General features: G+C 45.6%; 1 protein-coding gene and 1 non-coding gene across 2 annotated transcripts in view; both read left to right on the forward strand.

The window, feature by feature from the left end:
• The first annotated feature begins 2,205 nt into the window (after positions 1 to 2,205).
• Iqce (IQ motif containing E) overlaps positions 2,206 to 22,448 on the forward strand; it is a 49,250-nt gene continuing 29,007 nt past the window's right edge. Inside the window, exons 1-8 of the mRNA XM_027919854.2 lie at positions 2,206 to 2,314; positions 10,314 to 10,361; positions 11,666 to 11,708; positions 15,320 to 15,448; positions 17,436 to 17,506; positions 18,737 to 18,850; positions 18,954 to 19,004; positions 21,618 to 21,688. Of these exons, the coding sequence (XP_027775655.2) occupies positions 2,279 to 2,314; positions 10,314 to 10,361; positions 11,666 to 11,708; positions 15,320 to 15,448; positions 17,436 to 17,506; positions 18,737 to 18,850; positions 18,954 to 19,004; positions 21,618 to 21,688 (563 nt within the window). The 5' untranslated portion in view covers positions 2,206 to 2,278. The remainder of the gene's footprint in view (positions 2,315 to 10,313; positions 10,362 to 11,665; positions 11,709 to 15,319; positions 15,449 to 17,435; positions 17,507 to 18,736; positions 18,851 to 18,953; positions 19,005 to 21,617; positions 21,689 to 22,448) is intronic.
• Positions 14,533 to 14,606, forward strand: Trnaa-cgc (transfer RNA alanine (anticodon CGC)). The gene has a single exon. It is a non-coding gene; the product is annotated as a tRNA-Ala (tRNA).

Below are 22,448 nucleotides of genomic sequence, written 5' to 3' on the forward strand. Positions count from 1 at the left end.
AAAGCGAAAACTAGTTTTATATTAATAAATGGAAAGCAGAATTCCTATAGATGTTAAGATAAAAGTGAGACTTTTGACTAGGGCTGTGGCTCAGTGGCAGAGCGCTTTTCCTAGGATGTGTGAGGCACTGGGTTTGATTCGCAGCGCCACATATAAATAAATGAATAAAATAAAGGTCCATCAACAACTAAAAATACATACAAAAATAATTAAAACAACAACAGCAACAACTTTGACTAGATGGGGACAGCACTTTGGACAATTACCTTGACCCTTGCAGGGACCCTCCTCCCACACCCAACTCCAAATGAGATCCTACTAGAGTACGGATATTACCTAATTGGGTACCCCTGGAGAAAGTAAAACGTAGAATAGCATTGCGCTAGGTGCTGTGCTTAATAGTAGCCCCGGAGGATGGGTACTATTCACATTTTGGCTCAGTTTTCCTTCCAAGGTGAGGTTAGGACAGGTGTTGCTATCGAATGAATTATGAAAAGTTTTCAGAAGTTTTTGGTGTTCAGAACCATAGAGAAAAGATCATAGACATACACTGCATTTATCATTAAATGAGAAGGGCAGGACATTGGGAAGCCCCAGGAGTGAGGGCAACAAAACCCCGGTGCTGGGGTTGTGGCTCAGAGGAGAGTGATCACCTAGCACATGTGAGGCCCTGGGTTCGATCCTCAGCACCACATAAAAATAAATAAAATAAAGGTAATGTGTCCAACTACAACTAAAAAATAAATATTAAAAACAAAACAAGGGCTGGGGATGTGGCTCAAGCGGTAGCGCGCTCGCCTGGCATGCGTGCGGCCTGGGTTCGATCCTCAGCACCACATACAAACGAAGATGTTGTGTCCGCCAAAAACTAAAAAAATAAATAAATATTAAAAAAAAAACAAAAACAAAAACTGGTGTATCGTGATCAATTCCTGGAAGCAATGTAAAGCTCCCCACCCTATGCTGAGGATTGGACCCAGGGCACTTTGCTACTGAGCTACATTCCTAGACCCTTTTTTAATTTAGAGATATGGTCTTGCTAAATTACCCAGGCTGGCTGGGATTATGGGTATGTGCCACCATGCCTGGTGCAAATGGAAGTTTTTACAAAGACTGTTAGACCTGTTAGCTTCTGTTTTAGGAGTGCTAACTATGTGCCAGGCACTGTGCTAAATTTTGTTTCCTCTTTTGATACCAAAAAAAAAAAAAAAAAAAAAAAAATCCCTGGAATCATTGCCATTTTGCAGACAAGAAGACAACAGTGAGTGTCCAAACTCTGACCTTGCTACCACTAACCAGCTTGGACTACCCTGCTTGAGGGGAGGCCCCAATGAAAACACAAATATGGGGAAACTGAGGGGGGGAAAAGGTCCACAGACTCATAATTTGGGGTGGTGGCCAGAACAAGAGAACTAGCAACCAGTGAAGCATACCTGTTTGTTCATCCCTCCATCATAAAATCACAACAGAGCCACACTATCCTCACTATGGGGCAGGTTACTCTTCTCAACACTGAACACACACTGAGCCCCACAGCCCTTTTCTCACGCTCCACTTGAAGCAGAGGCCAAGGTCATCGGACTCGCTGGAATCAAATGTCTATTTGTTTAAAAATAAATAAATAAATAAACAAATAAAATAAAAGGTCTCTATATATTGGATAACTGCTTCCTGCCAGACCCTGTTCCGGAGAGCGAACACAGAACCACTGCCAGCGGCTTCCAGTCCAGACACTGCATGTTCTTATAGATAAGTGTCAGATCCTGGAGAAATAGAGCAGGGAGAGGGCATGGAGAAGATGTAGACAGCCGGCCTTGGAGGCCTGGGTCGAGACAGCAAACCACCCTTTGCTAATAACATGAATGTTGGAGCCCAAATAACCTAAGCATCTTGGGGACTGCCTGGACAAGCCATCTCTGTCTTTCCACATTAACTTGATAAAAACGCATTCCTGATTAATCGTCCCCTTGCTCTTCCTATGGTGAGAGCTGCAAGGGCGGCACGAAGCCTCTGTGGAACTTCAGCCGGGAAGCACGCCGAAGCCCAGCGCGGCTCTGCACCTCGCGGGCCTGCGCTCCACCGCGCTGAGCCAGCAACTCCGGGAGCATTTCCGGTCGGCCCGCCGCCTCCGTGTTCGCTTACGGTCGCCCGGCTCACCGGGCGGGGCCACATCCGGGGCCCGTGGCGTGGCGCGGTTGCCATGGCAGCGGGCGGCCTGGCGGGCCGCGGACCTGGATCGCGGTGCCGAGTGCTGCGGCGGCCCGGCAGCGCTGCAGCCATGAGCCAGGGCCTGGTGGAGGCGGCCTCTGAGACGGTAAGCGCGCGCGGCCTCCGGGGGTGGTGGGCAGCTGGCTATTGTTACCGCACAGGGGCCCACGCGTCGCGAGTCCTCTGCCCGGCCCCGCCCGCCCATCCGCCGAGCCGCCGCTTCCAGGGAGCCCTCAGGGACTGCGCCTCCCGCGCGCTGCAAGTCTGCGACCGCGGTCCCCGGTGAGGAGTGCCCCGCACCAGTAAGCTTTGGGCGACTGCAGGCGAGGGAGGAAGCTCTGGGCAGCCGCTGGCCCCCGGGTCGGAGGGCTTCCTGGAGGAGGAGGAGGAGGTGGGCCACCCTTCTTCCAGGCGGAATGGATGCACCCCGCGTGCTGGAGACTAAGAGGGGCTGCGCTGCATTACCCCCAGGGCGGAGGGTCCCCGGGATGAGGCAGTAGCCTACTAAGTACGACCAAGACCCTACCGAAGGGTGCAGAGTGCCTCAGTTGACTTCTTTTTGGGAAAAGATGCATCTTTCCCCAAACTGAGGGCGTCCCAGATGTGGTTCCTGTCCCTGCTTTCGGCTCGCAAAGACAGAGGACGCGAGTTCAGCAGGTGCAGAGGCCCCGAGGTGGGGTCGGGGAGAGGAGTGTTCGGAATTGGGCTTGAGCCATGTACAGCAATTGGCGTTCCATCGAGGGCACTGTCAAACCCAGGGAAGGTTCCACCTACTGCAGAGCTCGGAGGAGGGCTGCGCAGAGCTCACCAAAGATGGGGTCTGGTGCTGCTGGGCTTTCTGCTGGCCCCTTAGGTACCCCAGGTCCTGTATCATCTGGGGCGCCTGACTGTCTGCAGAGCCTTCAAGTTACTGCTTCTACAATTTTCTTTTTCTTTCTTTTTTTATTTTTTATTTATTTATTTATTTATTTTTTTGGTGCTGAGGATGGAACCCAGAGCCATATGCACACTAGGCAAAGGCTCTACCACTGAGCTTTATCACCAACCCTCCCTCCTTGAACTTTAGGAACTGCTTAAGTTGGATTTCAAAAATTATTCATGCCCTTTATAGGAAATTTGGAAAGTTGTTCAGTAATCTGGCCACCTACAGAAAACCAGCTAACATTTGGTGTATTTTCTTCTAATATTTTCCCGATGCATCTTTTCCCAAACATGTACACACAGAGATAGATAGATATAGATTTGTAGTTTTGTGACCTTTGCTGTTTGTTAACATTTCTCAGATTCAAATATTTTTAAGAACATGATTTTTAAAATACCAACCCTGTTATTTTCATTCATTTCCTTACTTTTACTCCTTTGGATTTCAGGATGTTATTATTATTATTATTATTATTATTATTATTATTTTAGTTGAAGATAGACAACAATATTTTACCTTTTCATTTATTTATTTATGTGGTGCTGAGAATTGAACCCAGTGCCTCATGCGTCCCAAGCTCTACCACTGAGCCACAATCCCAGCCCCCTGGGTTTCCATTTTTGCTATTAGAAGCAATGCTGCTATAAATGTTTTTAATATATAATAAACATTTATTAAGCACCTTTTCCATGTCAGGCCCTACCCTAGGCTCAGAGAGCACACAAAGAGCTTACCACCAGGTGCCTTGGTCTTGAGGAAATCAGTCTGGAAAACACTCAGGCTCCAGCCCAGACTTTTGGGGATTGTGGTTTTTCCACTGAGCTTGGATCTATTTTCCCAAATCAGTCAAGATCTTCTTGAGAAGAGAGGCTGTCAGGCCCCCCTTTTCCCCAGCCCTGGGAATAGAGCACCTCTGGGCATGCTTATGAGCCTTTAAGACACCTACTGAGTGCCTGTTGCTTGCCCACCTGGCTGTGGCAGGCTTGCTGACCACAGTGCATACTGTAGGGTGAAGAGACATCTGGACCTGATGGCTGGCGGCTTCAGAGCCAGCACTTGGGAAGGGTTCGCATTTTCCCAGGATGAGCAGAGACATGGTGGGCATTCCCCTGTGGCAGGTTCCATGTTGCCTGCTCTGGACACAGGCCCCTGTTCCCCAGCCTGCAATAGGATGCCAGACCCAGAGCAGGGAGACCGCTGAGGTCCTGGCGCCTCCTGGTGAGCCATGCTGGCCATGTGCATCTTCAGAGGGCCATGCACATTATCAAATGGCTATTTTTTTTTTTTTTTTTCCTCCCATAAGCTCCAGCAGATAGAATTCTCAGAACTCCAGAGTTGAAACAGAAGGTGTGCCAAGGGCCTGGGTAGATAGAACTGCGAGTTCTAAACTGCTGTAAGCAATTCTTTCCTCTGCAGGTTAGAGACCATCTGAGACATTCACCCTCTTCCGTCTAAATGAAATGGAGGTTTTCAAATTCACTCACATTTTATTGGTCTTCTGTTTCATCCAAGTATTTAACGAGGACTGGCCACGAGGACTGGCCAACAGTGAGTTCAAGACCACGAATAGGTTCTGTCAGTTTGGGCTCAGTCTAGGTAGCTAGGCCCTGTACCTCAGTTAATTTTTCACATGTTTTTTTTAACATATAGATATTTAATCCACTTGAAATTATTTTGGCATGAGATGAAAGGTAAATCCAACTTTTTTCCCCCCAAGTAGCCGGTTTTCCTAACTTCATGTAGATTAACTCATTCTTTTTTTCTGAAATATAATTTGCATGCCATAAAATTCACTCATTTAAAACTGTATAATTTCAATAGCTTTAGAATATTCATAGAACATCTTTCCCCGTGCTAACTAGTCATTTGAATATCTCCTTGGGAAAAATACATATGCAGATCTTTTTTCTTTTTAAAGAATTGGGTTTGGGGCTGGGAGTGGCTCTGTGGTAGAGGCTTGCCTAGCATGCACAGGCCCTGGGTTCAATCCCAGCACAGAAAAAAGAAAAGGGTTGGGGGGAGTTGTCTTTTACTATTGAGCTACAATTGTAAGATTTCTTTATACATTCTGCATGCCAGTCTATTATCAGATACACGATTTGCAGCTAATTTTTTACTGTCATGCTGGCCTTATTTATTTATTATTGCAGTACTGGGGATTAAACTCAGGGGTGCTCTACCACTGAGCTGCAGCCCCAGCCCTTGTTATTTCTTATTTTGAGATGGGATCTCACTAAGTTGCTGAGGCTGGCTTCAAACTTCGCATCTTCCTGCCTCTGTCTCCCAAGTATCTGGGATCATAGGCATGCACCACTGCATCTGGGTAATTTTTAATTGATATAATAATTGTACATATTTATGGGGTGCAGTGATACTTTGATACATGTGTATAAGGTGTAATGATCAAAACAAGGTAATTCGCGTACCCATGCTAATATCTTTGTTTTGGGAACATTTAAATTCCTCTCATTGCTAATTTGAAATATAAATAAGTTAGTGCTAACTATAATCACCCTACTGTGCTCTAATAGCACTAAATCCTTCTAACTTTTTATACCTCTCCACCAACCCTTCTCTGTACCCCCTCCCCACCTCCAGTAACTACCATCCTACTCCCAACTTCTGAGATCAGCTGTTTACAGTGTACATAAGAGATCATTCAGTTCTTGTCTTTCTGTGCCTGACATCTCAATTAACATGATGATCTCTAGTTCTATCCATGTTGTCACACATGATCGACAGGGTTTCATTCTCATGGCTGAGTAATAATATTCAACTGTGTGTATATATATACCACATTTTTTTTATCCCATAAATGGAATTTTCTTAATTTTATGTTAGATTTTTTTCACTGCCGGTATACATAACTATAATTAAAATTTATATTAATCATGTTTCCTGCAAAGTTGTTAAACTTGTTTGATAGTTTTTAATAGATTCCTTAGGATTTTTTGTAGATAAGATTGCCTGTGAACAGAGGTAGCTCTACTTCTTCTTTTCCAGTATGGATTTTTTAGAATTAGTTTTTCTGATGTTAATGTAGTAGCTAGAACCCCAGTACAGTTTAAGTTAAAGTGATGAGAAAGGACATCAGGACATCCTTGTCTTGTTTCTAATATTAGGAGGGAAATGTTCCGTCTGTCTCCATTAAATATAATGTTGCTCTGGATTTTTGACAGTGCCATTTATTAGATTGAGGAAATTCTCTTCTCTTCATAATTTGTTCAATATTTTTATTGTGAATGGGTGTTAGATTTTGTCACATTTTCTACAGCTTCTGGGACAATCATATTTTTTGTCCTTTATTCCACTAATACGGTATACCACACTGATTTTTCTATGTCAAACCAACCTTTCATTTTAGTAGTGTATCAGGCTTGTTCGTGGTATACAACCCTTTATATATATACATAAAACCTTCTTTTGTATGTTATGAGGTGCTGATCACTAGTCATGTGTTGAGATGTTACATCTGTATTCATAAAGAACATTGGTCTGTAGTTTGCCTTCTTTTGATATCTCTTTATCTGGTTTGGTGTCAGGGTAATACTGGCATCATATTATTAATTGAAAAGTACCCCCTACTTTTCTCATTTTTGGAAGAATTTATGAAGGATTGATATCAATTTATCCAGTTTGTCTTTTGATGTTTGTTAGTGAGCTCATATTGCCCTGGACTTTTCTTTATTTCTATAAGGTCAGTGGATATGTCCCCTTTTACTCCATATTTTGGTAATTTAGTGTCTTCGCCCTCCCCTCCCCCGCCGCCACCTTTTAAAATCAATTGGCTAAAGGTTTGTCAATTTTGTTGATTTTTTTTCAAAGAATAAATTTTAGGTCTCATTTTTTTAAATTCTTTTTTCTATTCTCAATTTCATTTTTTCAGTCTCATCCTTATTACTTTCTCTTTACCTGTTTTGGGGTTAACTTTCTCTTCTGTTTCTAGAGGTAGAAGGTTAGTATTCACCCAAGGTCTTCATGTTCATAAGGGTGTTGCAGCTGTAAATTGTCCACAAGAATTTGCTTTTGTTCTTTGAAGTGGAAGAGTAGGCTATTGATATGGCCTTTTAAATAAAGACGCTTTTTTATAGCTGCGTTTCCCTTTGAGCCCTGCTCAAAGTTTCAATTTAAGTACATTTTAATTTTTTTAAATATTTATATTTTAGGTGTAGATGGACACAATGGTAATTTACTTATTTTTATGTGGTGCTGAGGATCGAACCCAGGGCCTTGCCCATGCTAGGCAAGCACTCTACCGCTGAGCCACAACCCCAGCCCCACATTTTAATTAAAAAAAAAAAAAATTTTTCATTCACCTAAGGTGTTTTCTTTCTTTCTTTCTTTTTTTTTTTTTTTTTTAAGACAGGGTCTCACTAAGTTGCTCAGGGCCTCGCTAAGTTGCTGAGGCTGGCTTTGAACTTGCCATCCTCCTGCCTCAGCCTCCAGTGCCTCTGGGATCATAGGTGTGCCCCCCTGTGCCCGCCCCCAAAGTGTTTTCTAATTTCCTCTTCAATCCATTGTTTGTTTAGGAATGTGTTTGATTTCCACACATTTGGGAACTTCCACATTGTTTTCTCTTGTTGAGTTTTTCCTTCCCACTGTGATCCGAGACAGACACACCCTGAAGGATTTCTGCCTGAACCCTCCTGGCTTGGAGCCAACCGTGGGCTTGCGTTCACTGGGCTGCAGCAGGCCGTTCGCTCTGTGATGGGGAACGTTCTGTGAACCTCCCTGAGTTTACTGAGCTGTTCAAGGCTTCCAGTTCCTTGTGGCTCTTCCACCTGGTTGTTCTGTTAGGAGCCTGGCCCTGCCAGGGCAGTGTCTTGGACTTCCGGCCTGTAGAGCTGCAAGACACTTATTTCAGGCTGATGCCCCCGGGGTTCAGTGCGTGGAGGTCAGCAGCCCCGGGAAGCTAGCCCCTGCGTCTGCTCGGTGCTCCTTGTGATGACTTTTCTTTCTGCTCTTCCAGTCGCACAATCTCCAGTGCTATCTTCATACCAACTGGCTTTTGTTTTTATCCCCTCAAATCTGCTCTAAAACTGACCTCTAGTGACTTTTTCATTTTTACTTATTATACTTTTCAATTCCAGAATTTCCACCTGGTTCTCTTACAGTGCTCACCTCCAGGGGTCTCTGTTTAAGACACCGTGTCGTCGCACATCCTTGAGTTAGTCAGGCATGGCCTCCTCTGGTTGTTAGAACATCTCGTAGTGGCTGCTCTGACATCTGGCCTGCCAAGTCCAACAGCTGGCCCCTTTGAAAGTACTTCCCATTGCCTGTTTTCCCCCGTGGGTTGGTCACTGTTTCCTGTTCCTTTGTGTGTCCCATAACTTTTCCATTGAAACCTAGACATTTTGGTCAGGTATTATAGTAACCCTGCATATGGCCACCCCACCCCCCATGCCCCTGGGGTGGATGTCATTGCTCACCTATTTGACTAGTCATGTGGCTGAGCTTACTCTCTGGAGTCTGTGCCTGCATTGTGTAGCCTTTTGTTTCCTACTCAGGTTTTTTTCCCCCATTTTAATTCCTAGTTTAGTCATCTAGAGGCTGCCCTTGGATCAGCAAAAGTCCCTGGTTGGGCAGGGGTGCACTTGAGCCCCTGCCATCTGGATTTTCTCCTGTACACTTGTGGCTACTTTTCTTTCCAGAGTTCAGCACATCTGTATTTGTCCTTGGCAAACCCCACCTTTTGGACACTGGGGACTCACACACAGGCTATCCACCTGGATTCTCTGACTTTACTTGATACGTCTGATTTCCCGCCTGCCTTCCTAAATTGTGTATGTCATTTTAGTACACTTTGTTCAAATGAAAACTTTATAATTGTCATATGCTTCTAATACCATCAAATGACAGCAGAAATCGAAATCAGTGAATAATTCTTTAAAAGATTCTGGTTATTTGGAATGAACTATTCCCTGGGCCCCAGCTTAAGTCACACTATGTTCTTTTTTTTTAATATTTATTTTTTTAGTTTTAAGTGGACACAATATCTTTATTTTACATTTATGTGGCGCTGAGGATCGAACCCAGTGCTTCAAGCGTGCTAGGCAAGCGCTCTACCACTGAGCCACTACCCCCGCCCCACACTGTGTTCTTAATCTGGGTTCTGCATGTTTAAGAGGTAGCAGGGTAAGTACCACGTCAACTCAGCTGCCCCTGTGCGTGTGATAACATGGCCATTGTGTCTAGTAAAACTCAAGCTGCTGGCTGAATTGTCCCTCTCTGTGTGCCCACCTGTAGACGGCTCGACTCCTTTCAGGGTACAGTGACTCATTGTGATGCTGGTGATTCCTCCATGCTGGGCAGATCCTGAGACAGAGCCACCTGTGCCACCCAGCCACAGCCTTGTTGGTTCAGAATAAGGGTCCCATTCTAGCGTCCAGTACCAGCGCTACAGATTAGCCGCATGCTTTTCTGAAGGGAAATGCATATATTCTGCTTTCTGGCTGTTCAGGACTTGGACCTGCGTTAGTTTAGGAAGCCTCCTCTCTTTGGCCAGTCTGCTTCAGTCTGCTGACATAGGCTGGTGTGCCTCATCACCCTTCCTGAGCAGGGCAGAGGACTGGAACAGGCAGGAGCCTTCGTGGGCCCAAATGTCTCCCTGTGCATGTGCATCTCCAGGAGTGTTTTTGGTTTGGGTTTGGTTTGGTGCTAGAGATAGAACCCGGAGCCTACCACAGGCTGAGTGGCACCCTGAGCCCCTGGGAATATGTTTTCTAAGCCATGACTGGCGCTCTTAGCAGGAGATATCACAGATTCATTGTGCTCTGATGCAAAGCTGAGTACGTCAGAATGGGGATTGGTGATATATCTCAGTTGGCAGAGCGTTTGCCTCTCATGCACAAGGCCCTGGGTTCAATCCCCAGCTCCACACACACACACACAAAGGTCAGAATGTTTATACAGAGTGAGGAATGAAATACTTTGGTCAAGAACTCTTTCTCTGTGGCGAGCACACAGCAGTTCTGTAGGACCTAGTGCTCTGGCTTTGGATACACAGCAGTTCTGCCAGCGAGTCTGAGCTGGCTGCCGGCTTGAGGAGTCCCAGGGTCCTGTGCCTTGGAGTTACTGGATTCTGCTTCAGCAGCCACAGATGGGCTATGTGCACTTTGTGAACTGGACCATCAGGAACCGAGCAGGAACCACATAGTTACTGTGTTTGCTTCTTTTCTTCCAGGGAGATGACAGTCTATCTGCAATTACCTTTGACTCAGACTTTGAGACGGTGAGTATTAATCATGACTTGCAGCTGCTGCTTATTCTGCCCTTACGTGCTCCTCAGAGAGTAGAATAGGCCGAGTGGCACAGATGTCCTTAACCAGGATACAATCCTGAATGCTCCTTGGTGTTTGAAAAGTTTTAATCCCTTGGTGGGATTTAAATTATTTAGATTATAATTTTAAAACTTTTTTTCTAGAAAAGATCCTGAGCAGGGTTCACCTGAGGCCAGTGACCAGTCCCGCATCTGGTTTTGGCCTGCTCGCTGCCCCCAGTCCTCACATGAGGGAAGGTGGAGCTTGGTGAGGCCGGAGAGCCCACTTCCAGAGCCAAGATAGCCTGGCCAGCAGCGGGGCCGCTGGGGTGCTGGGAACCAGCTGGGAGGGGTCAGGAAGTAGGTGGTCAAGCCCAGAGGCCCACGATGGTGCTATAGTTGGCCTTTCTTAGTTTGTTTGCCACTGTGCCAGGTGACAGAGGAAGCCTGCTAACTGCTTGCTTAGAGATAAGCAAAAGAAGCTTGTCATGTAGATGGTTCTAGCAAAACAGTGGCCTGTCAGCACTGAGGGAACCAGCAAGCTTTGGCTCCACTCTAGGGCACTGTCCCCTAGAAGGACCCTGTCTGAAAAGCTGAGGGGTGTCCTGCCACATCCCTGGGGCTGGGGTCCAAAGTGCCCCTTGGAGGAGCAGCGACCCAGGCTAGCCCCTAGGTAGAATTTAGCCTCCCTCAGACAGAGGGTTCGCTGTGTTCCCCCAGGGGAAGCGAGGGAAGTTCCCATCAGAGTGAAGTGCATGAGGAAGACGAGGTTGGAGGGCGATGGTGTTTTCCCTGAGACAGAACTGGCGAGGATTAGAAGCAAATTTGCACCCAGTTCTGCATTGACATCATGGTTGTCACGGCAGACAGGCCGACACAGAGGGCCACTCCTTCTGGACTCGTCTTCCTCCGTGGGATTTGCAGTTACTTAGGGTTTTCATCTTGCCCAACCTGCTGTGGGGACACAGGTTGCATCAGTGCCCCAGAACTGAGCTCGAGGACAGTGGGGCCGGGGAGCGGAGAAGATGCCTTACCTGGGCTCTTCCCTCTGAGCTCTCAGGGCCCCCTCCTTGAGTTTCCTGTTTTAGGACTTGTCTGAGAGCACGTGGTGCCCCTCAGCCTCAGTCCTGGCATAGGGCTCTACTGAGCTCATTTGCCCTCATCCCCTCATACTGACCGCCTGGACCCTCCCCACACACGGCAGGGTTCCATAACAGGAACCCCCAGGGAAGGACAGAAAGCTCAGCTTGCTTTATGTCACCTCTTCTTTCTTTCAGAAAGCAAGAAGGAAAGGTTTCCACAAGCCTCCCACATCACCAAGTGAGTATGAGCAGGCCTTCTGCCCCTGTACCCGCCCTGACCCTGGAGTGTTTCCAAAAGCTGCCTGTCCCTGGTGTCCCACAGAAAGCAGAGGACATTTCTTTACTTGTGCCACGGGGTAGGAGAGACATGGTGTCATTGGGACAAGCCCCATTTGCTTTGGAACCTCAGGTGTGTGTGCTCCTGGGGTCCCCACCTGTCCCAGGCACCAAGCTATCAGGCTGCAGCTCCTGAGCAGGGCCCAGCCACTGTCCCACTGAGCCTCCCATGAGACACAGCACATTGTGGCCTTTCTTTTTTCTTTCTCTTGGTTTCTCAAGCCAGAATACTGCCAAAGTTAAAGGATGTTTTTAAGTTAGGATGCATTTCTTGAGCATCAAAGCTGTTCCTCTGGGCCCGGTACTGAGAAGGTGTGGATATTCCAAGGCAGAAGGGAAGTTCACCTTTTTGTTCTTGGGATTCCCCGGGCTCATTTTGCTGCCAGGGTTCCCCTCATCCTTAGCAGGATGAGAACAGCTTTGTTCTTCTCCACGGATGGCCTAGAGGCAGCTCCTGCTGGTGGAACTTTGCCATGCTGGGCCAGTCCAGATGCAGCGAGGCCTCCTGATTTGTCTCTGTTGTTCTAATGCTGCTCTGGGACACAGTGACCTGGTTGCTAGTCTCACAAATGTGCTCATGGAAGATGTGAAACCCTAGACTGGCTTCCTTTTGCTACCCATCAGCCTGTAGCCTTTCCCACCCTTATCATCTGTATACGTGTGGTTTTATATATGTTATGTGTGTATCATGTGTTTCAATCACATTTAGTTGTACACAGGATATATTCAGAGAATGCAAATGAACTTTCACAGTGGACAGAGAAAACATAATTACAAAAGTACATTCTTGTAAAGAACACATTATATGTTAAGAATAAATATACATATTAGAAAGAAATCATGGGCTGGGGCTGTAGCTTCACGGCAGAGCACTTGCCTAGCATGCATGAGGTGCTGGGTTCCATCCTCAGCACCACATAAAAATAAACAATAAAGGCATTCTGTCCATTTACAACTACAAAAAGAAAATTAAAAAAAAAAAAAAAAAAAAAACGAAAGAAAGAAATCATTTGGCAGTTGGAATTTTTGAGGTTTGTGTCAGCTTTTTGTCACTATGACCAAAACACCCAACAAGAACAGCTTAGAGAGGAGGAAAAGTTTATTTTGGCTCATAGGTCCAGGTTCAGTTCACAGTCAGTCCACTGCTCTGGGCCCAGCATGAGACAGAATATCTGGGAGAAAGGTATGGTAGATGAGCACTGCTCCACTCAGCCAGGAGGCCAGGAGAGACAGGGGAGGGGGCTGCAGGGAAGGTGCACCCTCTGGGCACATCCTCAGTGACCCACCTCTCCAGCCACCTGCCACATGCAGTCAGTCCATTCAGACCAAGACAGACTGATTAGGTCACGACTCTTAGAATCTAATCATTTTACCTCTGAGCATTGCTGTGTTAACAGGAGCCTTGGGGGACATGTCCAGATGGTAACCTTGTCCTTCCTTGGAGAACACTGAGAATTGATATAAAAGTACAGGTGTTTGGGTTTCAAACCTTTTCATTTTAGAATTATTTTGTTTCAGCCCTTTGGCTTGAAAGTAACTAAGGTCAACATCATTCACTATTCATATTGAATGTCAAGCATTTCAAGTGTTAGAAATCATCATAATCAAATTGTATTCATGTAGAGTTCTGTAAGGGTCAGGATTTTTTTTTTCCCACGGGACTCATGTAGACCAGGGCTCTTAGCCTACCAGAGCCAGGGCTGTACTTGACCTGGTGGTGTGGCCTCACCCTGTCTCTCTACCTGCTGCCTCTGCTCTGCTTCTTCAGGACCCCGTGCTTCCAGCTGCCCCTTGGGCCTGCCCTCAGCTCCCCTGTCTTTCCTCTCCCATAGTCCTCTGGGGCCCCTGGAGCAAAGCTCACACAGTCCTCTCCGCTGTTGGCTCAGCATATCTCACTGCCCAGGGCTCAGGGACACTGCCCCCCAGCTCGGATGGAGTCATGTCCTCCTAACCTTGTTCATGAGCTGCTTTTCTGTCTGTGAAAGGCTGTGATGGCAGGGACCCTGTCTATCCTGTTCACTTAACATTCAGCTCATGAATGTCTAATCAGTGTGTGGATCAGGGAGGGGGGGATGCTGTAACCAGAGTGTTCCAGGCACTGCTCTGTGAGGAGAGGGCATCTGCCCTGAGGCTTCCTCCCATTTGAGTTGCAGGTGCTATCAAATAACACAGCGGGTTCCCACTGGCCTGTTTTCACTTTCTCTTCTGCCCCAGCTTTTACCCTTGCGTATGTTTTCCTGAAAAATTCTTACTATGGAATCCCTACTGTTCATTGATAAATCCTCAACCTTTAGAAGGGAAATGTAATTTATGGGCCCTTTTTCTGATCACTAATTTACTTTTGTAAATGACAGTTTAAACAAACAGTTAAAGTAAGGAAAGCCATCAGAATATCCCTGAGGTGGGTATTGTGGCTCCGGGGTACCTGAAAACACATCCAGAGCAGAGCATTCTTGGTTATAAGTTGTGAAGTCATGGAAAAAAAAAAAAAAAAACAACTCATATAAGCATAGTAGACTTAAATTTTCAGGACCTTCTACAGATATGAATTTCATTGCTATTTAAAATACATGTGGTTGGGCACAGTGGTACACACCTGTAATCCCAAGGGTTCAGGAGATTGAGGCAGGAGGATCAAAAGTTCAAGACCAACCTCAGCAATTTAGCAAGGCCCTAAGCAACTTAGCCCTATCTTAAAATAAAAAATAAAAAGAACTGTGGAGGGCTGGGGATGTAGCTCAGTTGGTAGAGTGCTTGCCTCGCATGCACAAGGCCCTGGGTTCAATCCCCAGCACCACAAAAAAAGAAAAAGGAAAAAAAAAGAACCGGGGATGTACCTCACTAGTAAAGCATGGCTGGGTTTAATCCCAGGACCAAAAAACAAACAAAAAAGTTTTTAACATTTTGATGAGAAAAACAAGAATGCCCTGGAAAAGTATAATTTTTATCATTTCTTCTAGATAGTTTACATGTTCCATTTCAAATATTATTGCTGTATCACTATGTAGCAAAATGAAAAATATTTTGTGTTAAATATAAAGGATGTAAAGTTATATGTTCGCCATGATTGTGACTATGTAAAAATATATACATATCTGGAAAAAAATTGAATGGGACATTAAATATTATAACGTTAGAATTCTAATAGTAATAGAATTTTATATTTTTAAGTTTCCAATTATTTTTCCTTTATAATAAAAATTAAAAGAGAAATGTAAATGCATATACGTATATAAAATAACTGTAATGCTGGGTGCACACTTATAACTGCACTTACTTGGGAGTCAGAGGCAGGAGAATGACTTGAGTTCAGGGGTTCTAGGCCAACATGGGCCACACAGTGAGACTCTGTCTCATAACACAAGTAACTATTTTAGAATTTTTGCCAGAATGTTTTTATCTAGAATCAGCATGCCCTTTGAATACTTCATTGTATCATTTTTTTCTTTCTGAAGTGCATGTGTTGGGAGTTGATGTTTTCCAACTCGGAAACCACATATTGTCTTTTTTTAGAGTCACCCTATTACTCTAAGCCGAGAAAAGCAGCATCCTGGCGGTCTCTCAGGACAGTGGGGAGCATGCCTCTGAGTGGCAGAATGTCCCTAACCCCACAGAAGCTCTGGCTGGGAGCTCCAAAGCAAGGTATGTGGTTGCTCCCACCGGGGCCCTGCTGCTCAAGAGTAGGGTTTTAGGAACCGCAGTGGAAGTTTGAGAAGGAGCTTTGACATTCCTTGTTTGAATTGCATGGGTCTTAGTCTTGCAGACACTGAGCATGTAGTCAGAGTTGCATGTCATATGTAGACCATGGATGATGTCCCTACTTCTGCTTGAGTGACGCCATAGCCTCTTGGTTCTCTGGTTGTCTCTGTGCTGCTCAGTGGCAGTGGTGTGTGGGAGCCAGCTCCTACCAGTTTCCAGGTCCAGGTGTTAAATTTTTAGGAGTTTTGTGGGCTGATGAGTCTCACACTAGCAGCTTGAAATTGGGCATGATGGGGCTGGGGTTGTGGCTCAGTGGTAAAGCACTTGCCTTGTACGTGTGAGTTCCATCCTCAGCAGCACATAAAAAATGAATAAATAAAATAAAGATATTGTGTCCATCTACAATTAAAGAAAAGAAAAAGAAATGGCACAGTGGAAATATTACATCCTGGAAATGGGCAAATGTATTTTTGAGATCTTATTGTTAGACATCAGCACACCACTGACGGCTGATAGCACGGGGTGATGTAAACTTCCTTCAGTTTAGGAAAGTTGGTGAGAGGCAAACCCACCATTGTGCTTGCTTGTACCTGTCATATTAAATCTGTGCATGCTCAAACCAGGAACTCTGGTCCAACCCCTGAACTCCAGCCTCACCTTGGAGCACACCTGGACCCACCCCCAGTAGCACTCCCAACTGCCTGGCCGAAGCTATGAGAGCAAAGCGGTCAGACCTCAGGTGTTCCGCCAGCAATGCAGAGCATATTGGTGGTCAAGGGCAGGGCTGAGGAAAACCAGAAAGGAAGCCTCTCGCAGCCAGGCTTTCATTGTGCCAACCTCCCTAAACTTAGAGTCTTATTTACATTTCTTACATAAACAGTATTAGAAACAAATATGATTAGCAAATAATAAAAAGCTTGAATCTCACCAAAAACAACTGGCTTGTTTTATGTCTCTGTATTTCTCTCCAGTCCTCCCCACGAATCCTGCTCCTTTCTGTAAAGGAGAGCCACTTGCAGGGCCTGGTGACAGCTGCTCTCGCTGTTCCCCCTGTTGTTTTTGCTGTCAGGAGTTACAGTTCAGTAGTCCAGATTCCTAGCATATTAGGGGTCGTATTAAAACCAAAGCAAACCAGGTTGCTTTTGCACAACGGCAGTCCCGGCTACTTGGGAGGCTGAGGCAGGAGGGTCTTGAGTCTGAGGCCAGTATGGGCAACTTAGCAAGACCCTGTCTCAAAATAAAAAACAGAAATAAAAAAGGGCTGGGCATATAGCTCAATGGTAGAGCACCCCTGGACTCAATCCCCAGTCCTGGGGAGGGGGGGAGTAAAGTTGTACTGGTTTTGCCTTGGAATGGGTGCTAATGATATATATATTAAAAAAAAAAAAAAATATATATATATATATATATATATATATATATATATATATATATATATGTTTTTTATCTGTTATTTAAAGTCTATTACTTCTTCCAGGTCTTCTTTTCTTTTAAATATTTTTTTAGTTGTAGACCGACACAATACCTTTATTTTATTTATTTATTTTTATATGGTGCTGAGGATCAAACCCAGTGCCTCATATGTGCAAGGCAGGCACTCTACCACTGAGCCACCATCCCAGCCCTGTCACTCTCCTTCTGTGACCCCTTTCCTTAATCCTTTTACTATAATTAAACTCTGCATTTATCTTTATTTTTCTTTTCTGTATCATTACCATTTGTGTGTGTGTGTGTGTGTGTGTGTGTGTGTGTTTCCTTGCTATTTTTTAAAGTACCACGATGGGGTAAAAGTGAAAGTTTTTTGCTCCTCTTTTTTTGTTTTCCTCTTAAAAGAATAATTTTATTGACTTTCAGGTTTTCCTTAAGGCATAGCCAAGAATTCTTTCTTCTTCCTGATGATTTCCTAAGAGGCTTGCATGTCTTCCTCTAGGTCACGTCCCGGGGACTACCGTCTACAGAGAGAAAGAAGATATGTATGATGAGATTATTGAGTTGAAGAAGGTAGTACTCTGTCTGCATCTTATGGATTTTAGCAGGGCCAGCCTTCAATGACAGTGTCAGTGCAGGGACGGCCTTCCATAACAGTGGATTCAAAATCATCTAGTCGAAATGCGTCTTCAGGACTGCATTTAGGCTGGCATGAGAGGGTGAGCAGGGCATTGGCAGCCAGCTGGCAAGGAGTCCGGAGCATCTCACCAGAGCAGCTCAGCATGGCAAGAGAGCCTAGGCAGCTGCCTATGCAGCCTTTGCTGCTGGTCCAGAGAGAGCACTCAGGTTTTAGTCCTGTGACCATGGGGGCTGCCCAGTAGTGAGGGGGCTTCCTGCAGAGCACGCACACACCCACACACAGATGTCTCAAGCAGAGGTCAGGCTGTTCTTGAAGGGTGGCATAGGGACAATTCCCATCTTGTTGGAAGACTATTCTAAATGGACCTGAGAGCCCTGACACTGAACGGCAGTGCTGTGGTGCTCTTTAGCACTCTGGGAAGGGTCTTCTTGGCTAGAAATGTGGTTCTGGAGAAATGGTGCTGACCCCATTCAGACTCACCAGTGTGGTCTCTGGGTAGAGTCAGCCTGGGTTTCAGATTCAGAAAGGAGAGAATTGCTTTTTAATACTCCATCCTTAAGATCTTGAGCATCAGTTCGTTTTTCTACATAAGCAATGTCTCAGTTTTCTGTTAAAAATTGGGGATGATACCGAGGAATAGCTTAGGGCTGCTTAGCATGTGCCAGGACCTGGGTTCCATCCCCAGGACCACCAGTACAAAATGGAGAGGGATATAATCATACTGATTTCATAGGCTTGTCATGCCATAGGCCAGAAAGTGCTTGGTAGGCAGTAAGAGATCAGTAAGTTCTGGCCACTTTTTAAAAACTTGTTTGAAATAATTACAGATCCTGGGATATGTGTACATGCATGTCCCAGGACATGTTGTGTGGACAGTGCAGAGGGGCTGCTGTCCCCTTTGCTTGCCTCCTGTGGTTAGGTTTCACAACTTCCATACAATATCCATACCAGAAAGTTGTCATTGGTACAATGTGAGTGTGATTGTCCCATCCCAGGTGTAGATTCACAGAGTGTGTGTCTCTCTGTCATATCCCAAGTGCATGTGGCCCTGCATCCTGTCCCAGGGAGAAGTCTGTGGTGTGTGTTGTAGTCTTGTGTCCCGTCCCAGGTGGCAATCCACAGTGTGTGCTGAGGCATTCTTTTTTTTTTTTTTTTTTCTTTAGTCATTACATACGAAGAAAAGCGACGTAGATCTGATGAGAACAAAGCTTCGGCGCTTGGAAGAGGAAAATAATAGGAAAGATAGGCAGATAGAACAGCTTTTGGACCCAAGTCGAGTAAGTTCCTGACCTCATGGTGGACTCCTGTCTAGAGTCACTGTCACACGGGGGGACAAGCTGAGCTACACGTGGACCTCATGTCTCAATCTGTTTACTGCAGGGCCCAGATTTTGTTCGGACCCTGGCAGAGAAAAGGCCCGATGCTGGTTGGGTAAGTAGTCTGGTTCCCCAGAGAGGAGAGCCTTCCCCCAAGACCGTAGACAGGAGCAGGTGCGCACGGAGGGAAGCTGCTTCCCTGAAGCCCTTGCACACACAGAGCCGCAGAGCAGGGATGGCCACAGAGCCTCCGGGAACCATTCTCTGTGGAGCCAAGGGGATTACCAGAAGATCCTTCAAGATTGATCAAGGGGAGTGAGCGGGACCCCAAACACATTACAGAGCAAAACAGTCACAAGGGTCAACTTCCCCATCATGCCCAGACACACCTGTGCTTAACAAGTGTTCTGATTTAAAACAGAGAAACAAACAGCAATAAAATAAAGTCCCTAAAGCAGATATAAACACCTCTCCCGTTGTACAATAATACACAGCAAGTGGATGAAACAAAGCAAGGGTTAGTGGAGCCTTTGGTTAATGCTGTGGCAACAAACGAGACAGCATTTGGAGAAAAATGTATCACCATAAACTCTATGAGTCAGGAAGTAAATTTTTTTTTGAAATGTGAGAACTAAAACGGGAAGAGATAAACTTTTGAGACTATTGAATACAAAGAGCAAAATAATAGTGGACTTGATAATATAAAATTAAAATTTATGTGAAAACCCATGAGGCTGAAACAATATAATGGAGAGGGAAGGATATCTATCTATCTATTTATTTATTTATTTATTTTGGGTACTGGATGTTTTAACCCAGGGGTGCTTTAGCGCTGAACCACATCCCCAGCCCTTTTTTATTTTTTATTTTTTGGTGGTGCTGGGGATTGAACCCAGGGCCCTATGTATAGGAGACAAGCGCTCTACCAGCTGAGCTATGTCCTCAGCCTCCATTTTTATTTTTTTTTATTATTATTATCTTTTTTATCTCGTTAAGTTTTTCCAGGTCTTGCTAAATGGCTGGTGTTGGCTTTGAACTTGCCTCAGTTTGAGATGCTAGGCATGCACCGCCGTGCCCAGTGAGAAGGATATTCTTGATCAATACAACAGTGTTTTCTGGATGGGCATGTTGACACATGCCTATAATCCCAGGGCTCAGAAGACAGGAGGATTGCAGGTTCAAAGCCAGCCTCAGCAATTTAGCGAGACCGTGTCTCAAAATAAAAAGGGCTAGGGATGTGGCTCGGTGGTAAAGCACCCCGAGTTCAATCCCCCAGTATCAAAAAAAAAACAAAACCCAAAACAAAAAAAAACATTGTTTTCTGTCCACAATATGCACAAAATCTGTACAAATCTCTAAAGGAAAAAGTCTGTTCTGAAACATATACATATATATGTCATATAGAAATATAATCCATTTAGCATAAATGAATAAAGCCTAGCTGTCTGCCTAGGACAGCACTTGATCAATATTTAACAATGGTTGTGAATGAATCGATATGTTTCTACAAGAAAATACACTTCTTCATAACTCCCAAGTTATGTAATTATTGACTCTGCACTTGTACATGGTCTCATTTGAACTTTTGTAGCAGGGACTTCAAACCCTATTTGTAAAATCAGGACACCGAGGTTAAAAGATTTGCCCACCTTGGGCTCCCAGCTACTGACTCTGCGCGCTGTGAGGACAGGCTGGTATCCCTCCCCACCCCATCACCCATCGTCTCACCAGCAGTAGGTACCTGAGTGAAGAGATTATTTTAAATTGCTCTGTGAGTAAACGCTTTGCACCATAAAGCAACAAAAATAACACAAATGATCAAAACCAACATCATCAGGGCTAACAAAAAAATAGGTCTCCTCAGGACTTGAACACAGCATGCCAGGTTGGCACGCCGTGTTAAAGCAGTGCGTGTCAAATCGTGCCTACCATTTATCTGACACTGCTCCTTAGGACTGTCTCTCGAGAAAATAATCCAGCATCAGAAGCCATTTGTACAATGACATTTACAGCTGCCCACTTTGGCAGGAAATTTGAGGAAAGCCATTTAAGAAAACGTATTCACCTACTACTAAATTAAAATCTGATTTACAAGTTGTCTACTCAAAAGAAAAGGATGTTCTTTAGGGAATAGAAGCTGTGATCTCCCAAGGAGATGTTAACGGAGGAGGAGAAAATGACCCAGTAGCGCAGCCTTCCTGCCCAGGTGGAGAGGAGGGCCCTGGGGATCTTCCAGGCAACCTGCTCCTCGGCCCTCTCACCCCACTGGGAAGACTGAGTTGTCACTGTGTGGGTGAGCGTCAGTGGCCTTAACGTCCAGACTTGTGATGGCTTCCTTTTATTAAAACAACTAACAGCACATCCTGCCCGTTCTCCTAAGCACACAGTACAGGGAGTCGGGCTACCTTTGGGTGCAGACAGTTGGCCGCCATGCCCCTGCCCCGCCTGGCGGGCATCTCATTCTTCCTAATGACTCGCTCAGCTCCAGGCAGTGAGAGGACACTGGGGCCTTTGTGGTTGCTGCGTGTAGCCTAGAAGATAGTGGCTAAGGAAGGAAGGACAGGTGGACGTGGAAGTGCCCTCAGAGGACAGAAGTGCAGAGTGCTATGGGGTCACCTAGAAGGGGACACCCAACTAGCCTGGGGAATGGACAGCCGAGCCTGTAGCTGGAGACTGGGAGGCAAGCCATTGGGAGACAGTGGCTGAGGTGGTGGCCTTCTGTCAGCAGGTCATCAACGGGCTGAAGCAGAGGATCTTCAAGCTGGAGCAGCAGTGCAAGGAGAAGGACAGCACCATCAAGTATGCAGCGTCCTGGGCCTGCACGGGAGGGTCACAGGGTCCGGGCCAGGCCACCCTGCCACTGCAGCTGGCCATCTTCTGCCTTTTACTTCCTTGTTGGTTTTGTTCTGCCTTCCCATTGCCACTTGTCTGCCAACCTCCGTCCATGTCCCCGTTCCCACCCAAAGTGAAGGCAGGGACTAGCTGCCTCTCTGTCTTTCAAATGTGCATTCTCTCCAGATGTCACCAGGGAACAGTCTTTCCCTTCAGTGATTTCTTTATTTATTTAGGAAATGCTTTTCCCCCTAGGATTCCTTGGAATGAATTTCCTAGATCTTGGTATAGCCGGTGGCACACAGACCCTGCCCCTGGCATCTCCCAGGCGGGCACTTGCTGTGGCTACCCAGGCTTCTTTACCTGTCTGTCTTTACCAGTCTGGTTGGTGTGAAGAGGTGGTCTTTCTTGGCTCTGCTTAAGTTCAAGTCTTGTATTCAATTTCCTTTCTTTATTTCTTGCTAAAATTTGGCACCTTCAAGTGAGTTGGTTATTTGCCAATTCCCCCGTGTTTTAGAGTGCTGACTCAGCTTTCACCTCCTTGAGTGCCTTTTGCCTAAAGCCTATGGTCTGTGAGAACAAAATGACACAGTAACAGCACGAGGGGAGAAAACCATCCTCTTCTTAATAAAACTGGTCATTCTCCCCACCTGCCCCCAGAGACGGTCTGTCCAACCTCTGAAGACTTTCAGCAGCTAATCTACGGTTATCAAGGCAGTTTTATCTT

The sequence above is a fragment of the Marmota flaviventris genome, chromosome 19 (assembly GCF_047511675.1).
Source record: "Marmota flaviventris isolate mMarFla1 chromosome 19, mMarFla1.hap1, whole genome shotgun sequence".
In the NCBI taxonomy this organism is placed as follows: Eukaryota; Metazoa; Chordata; class Mammalia; order Rodentia; family Sciuridae; genus Marmota; species Marmota flaviventris.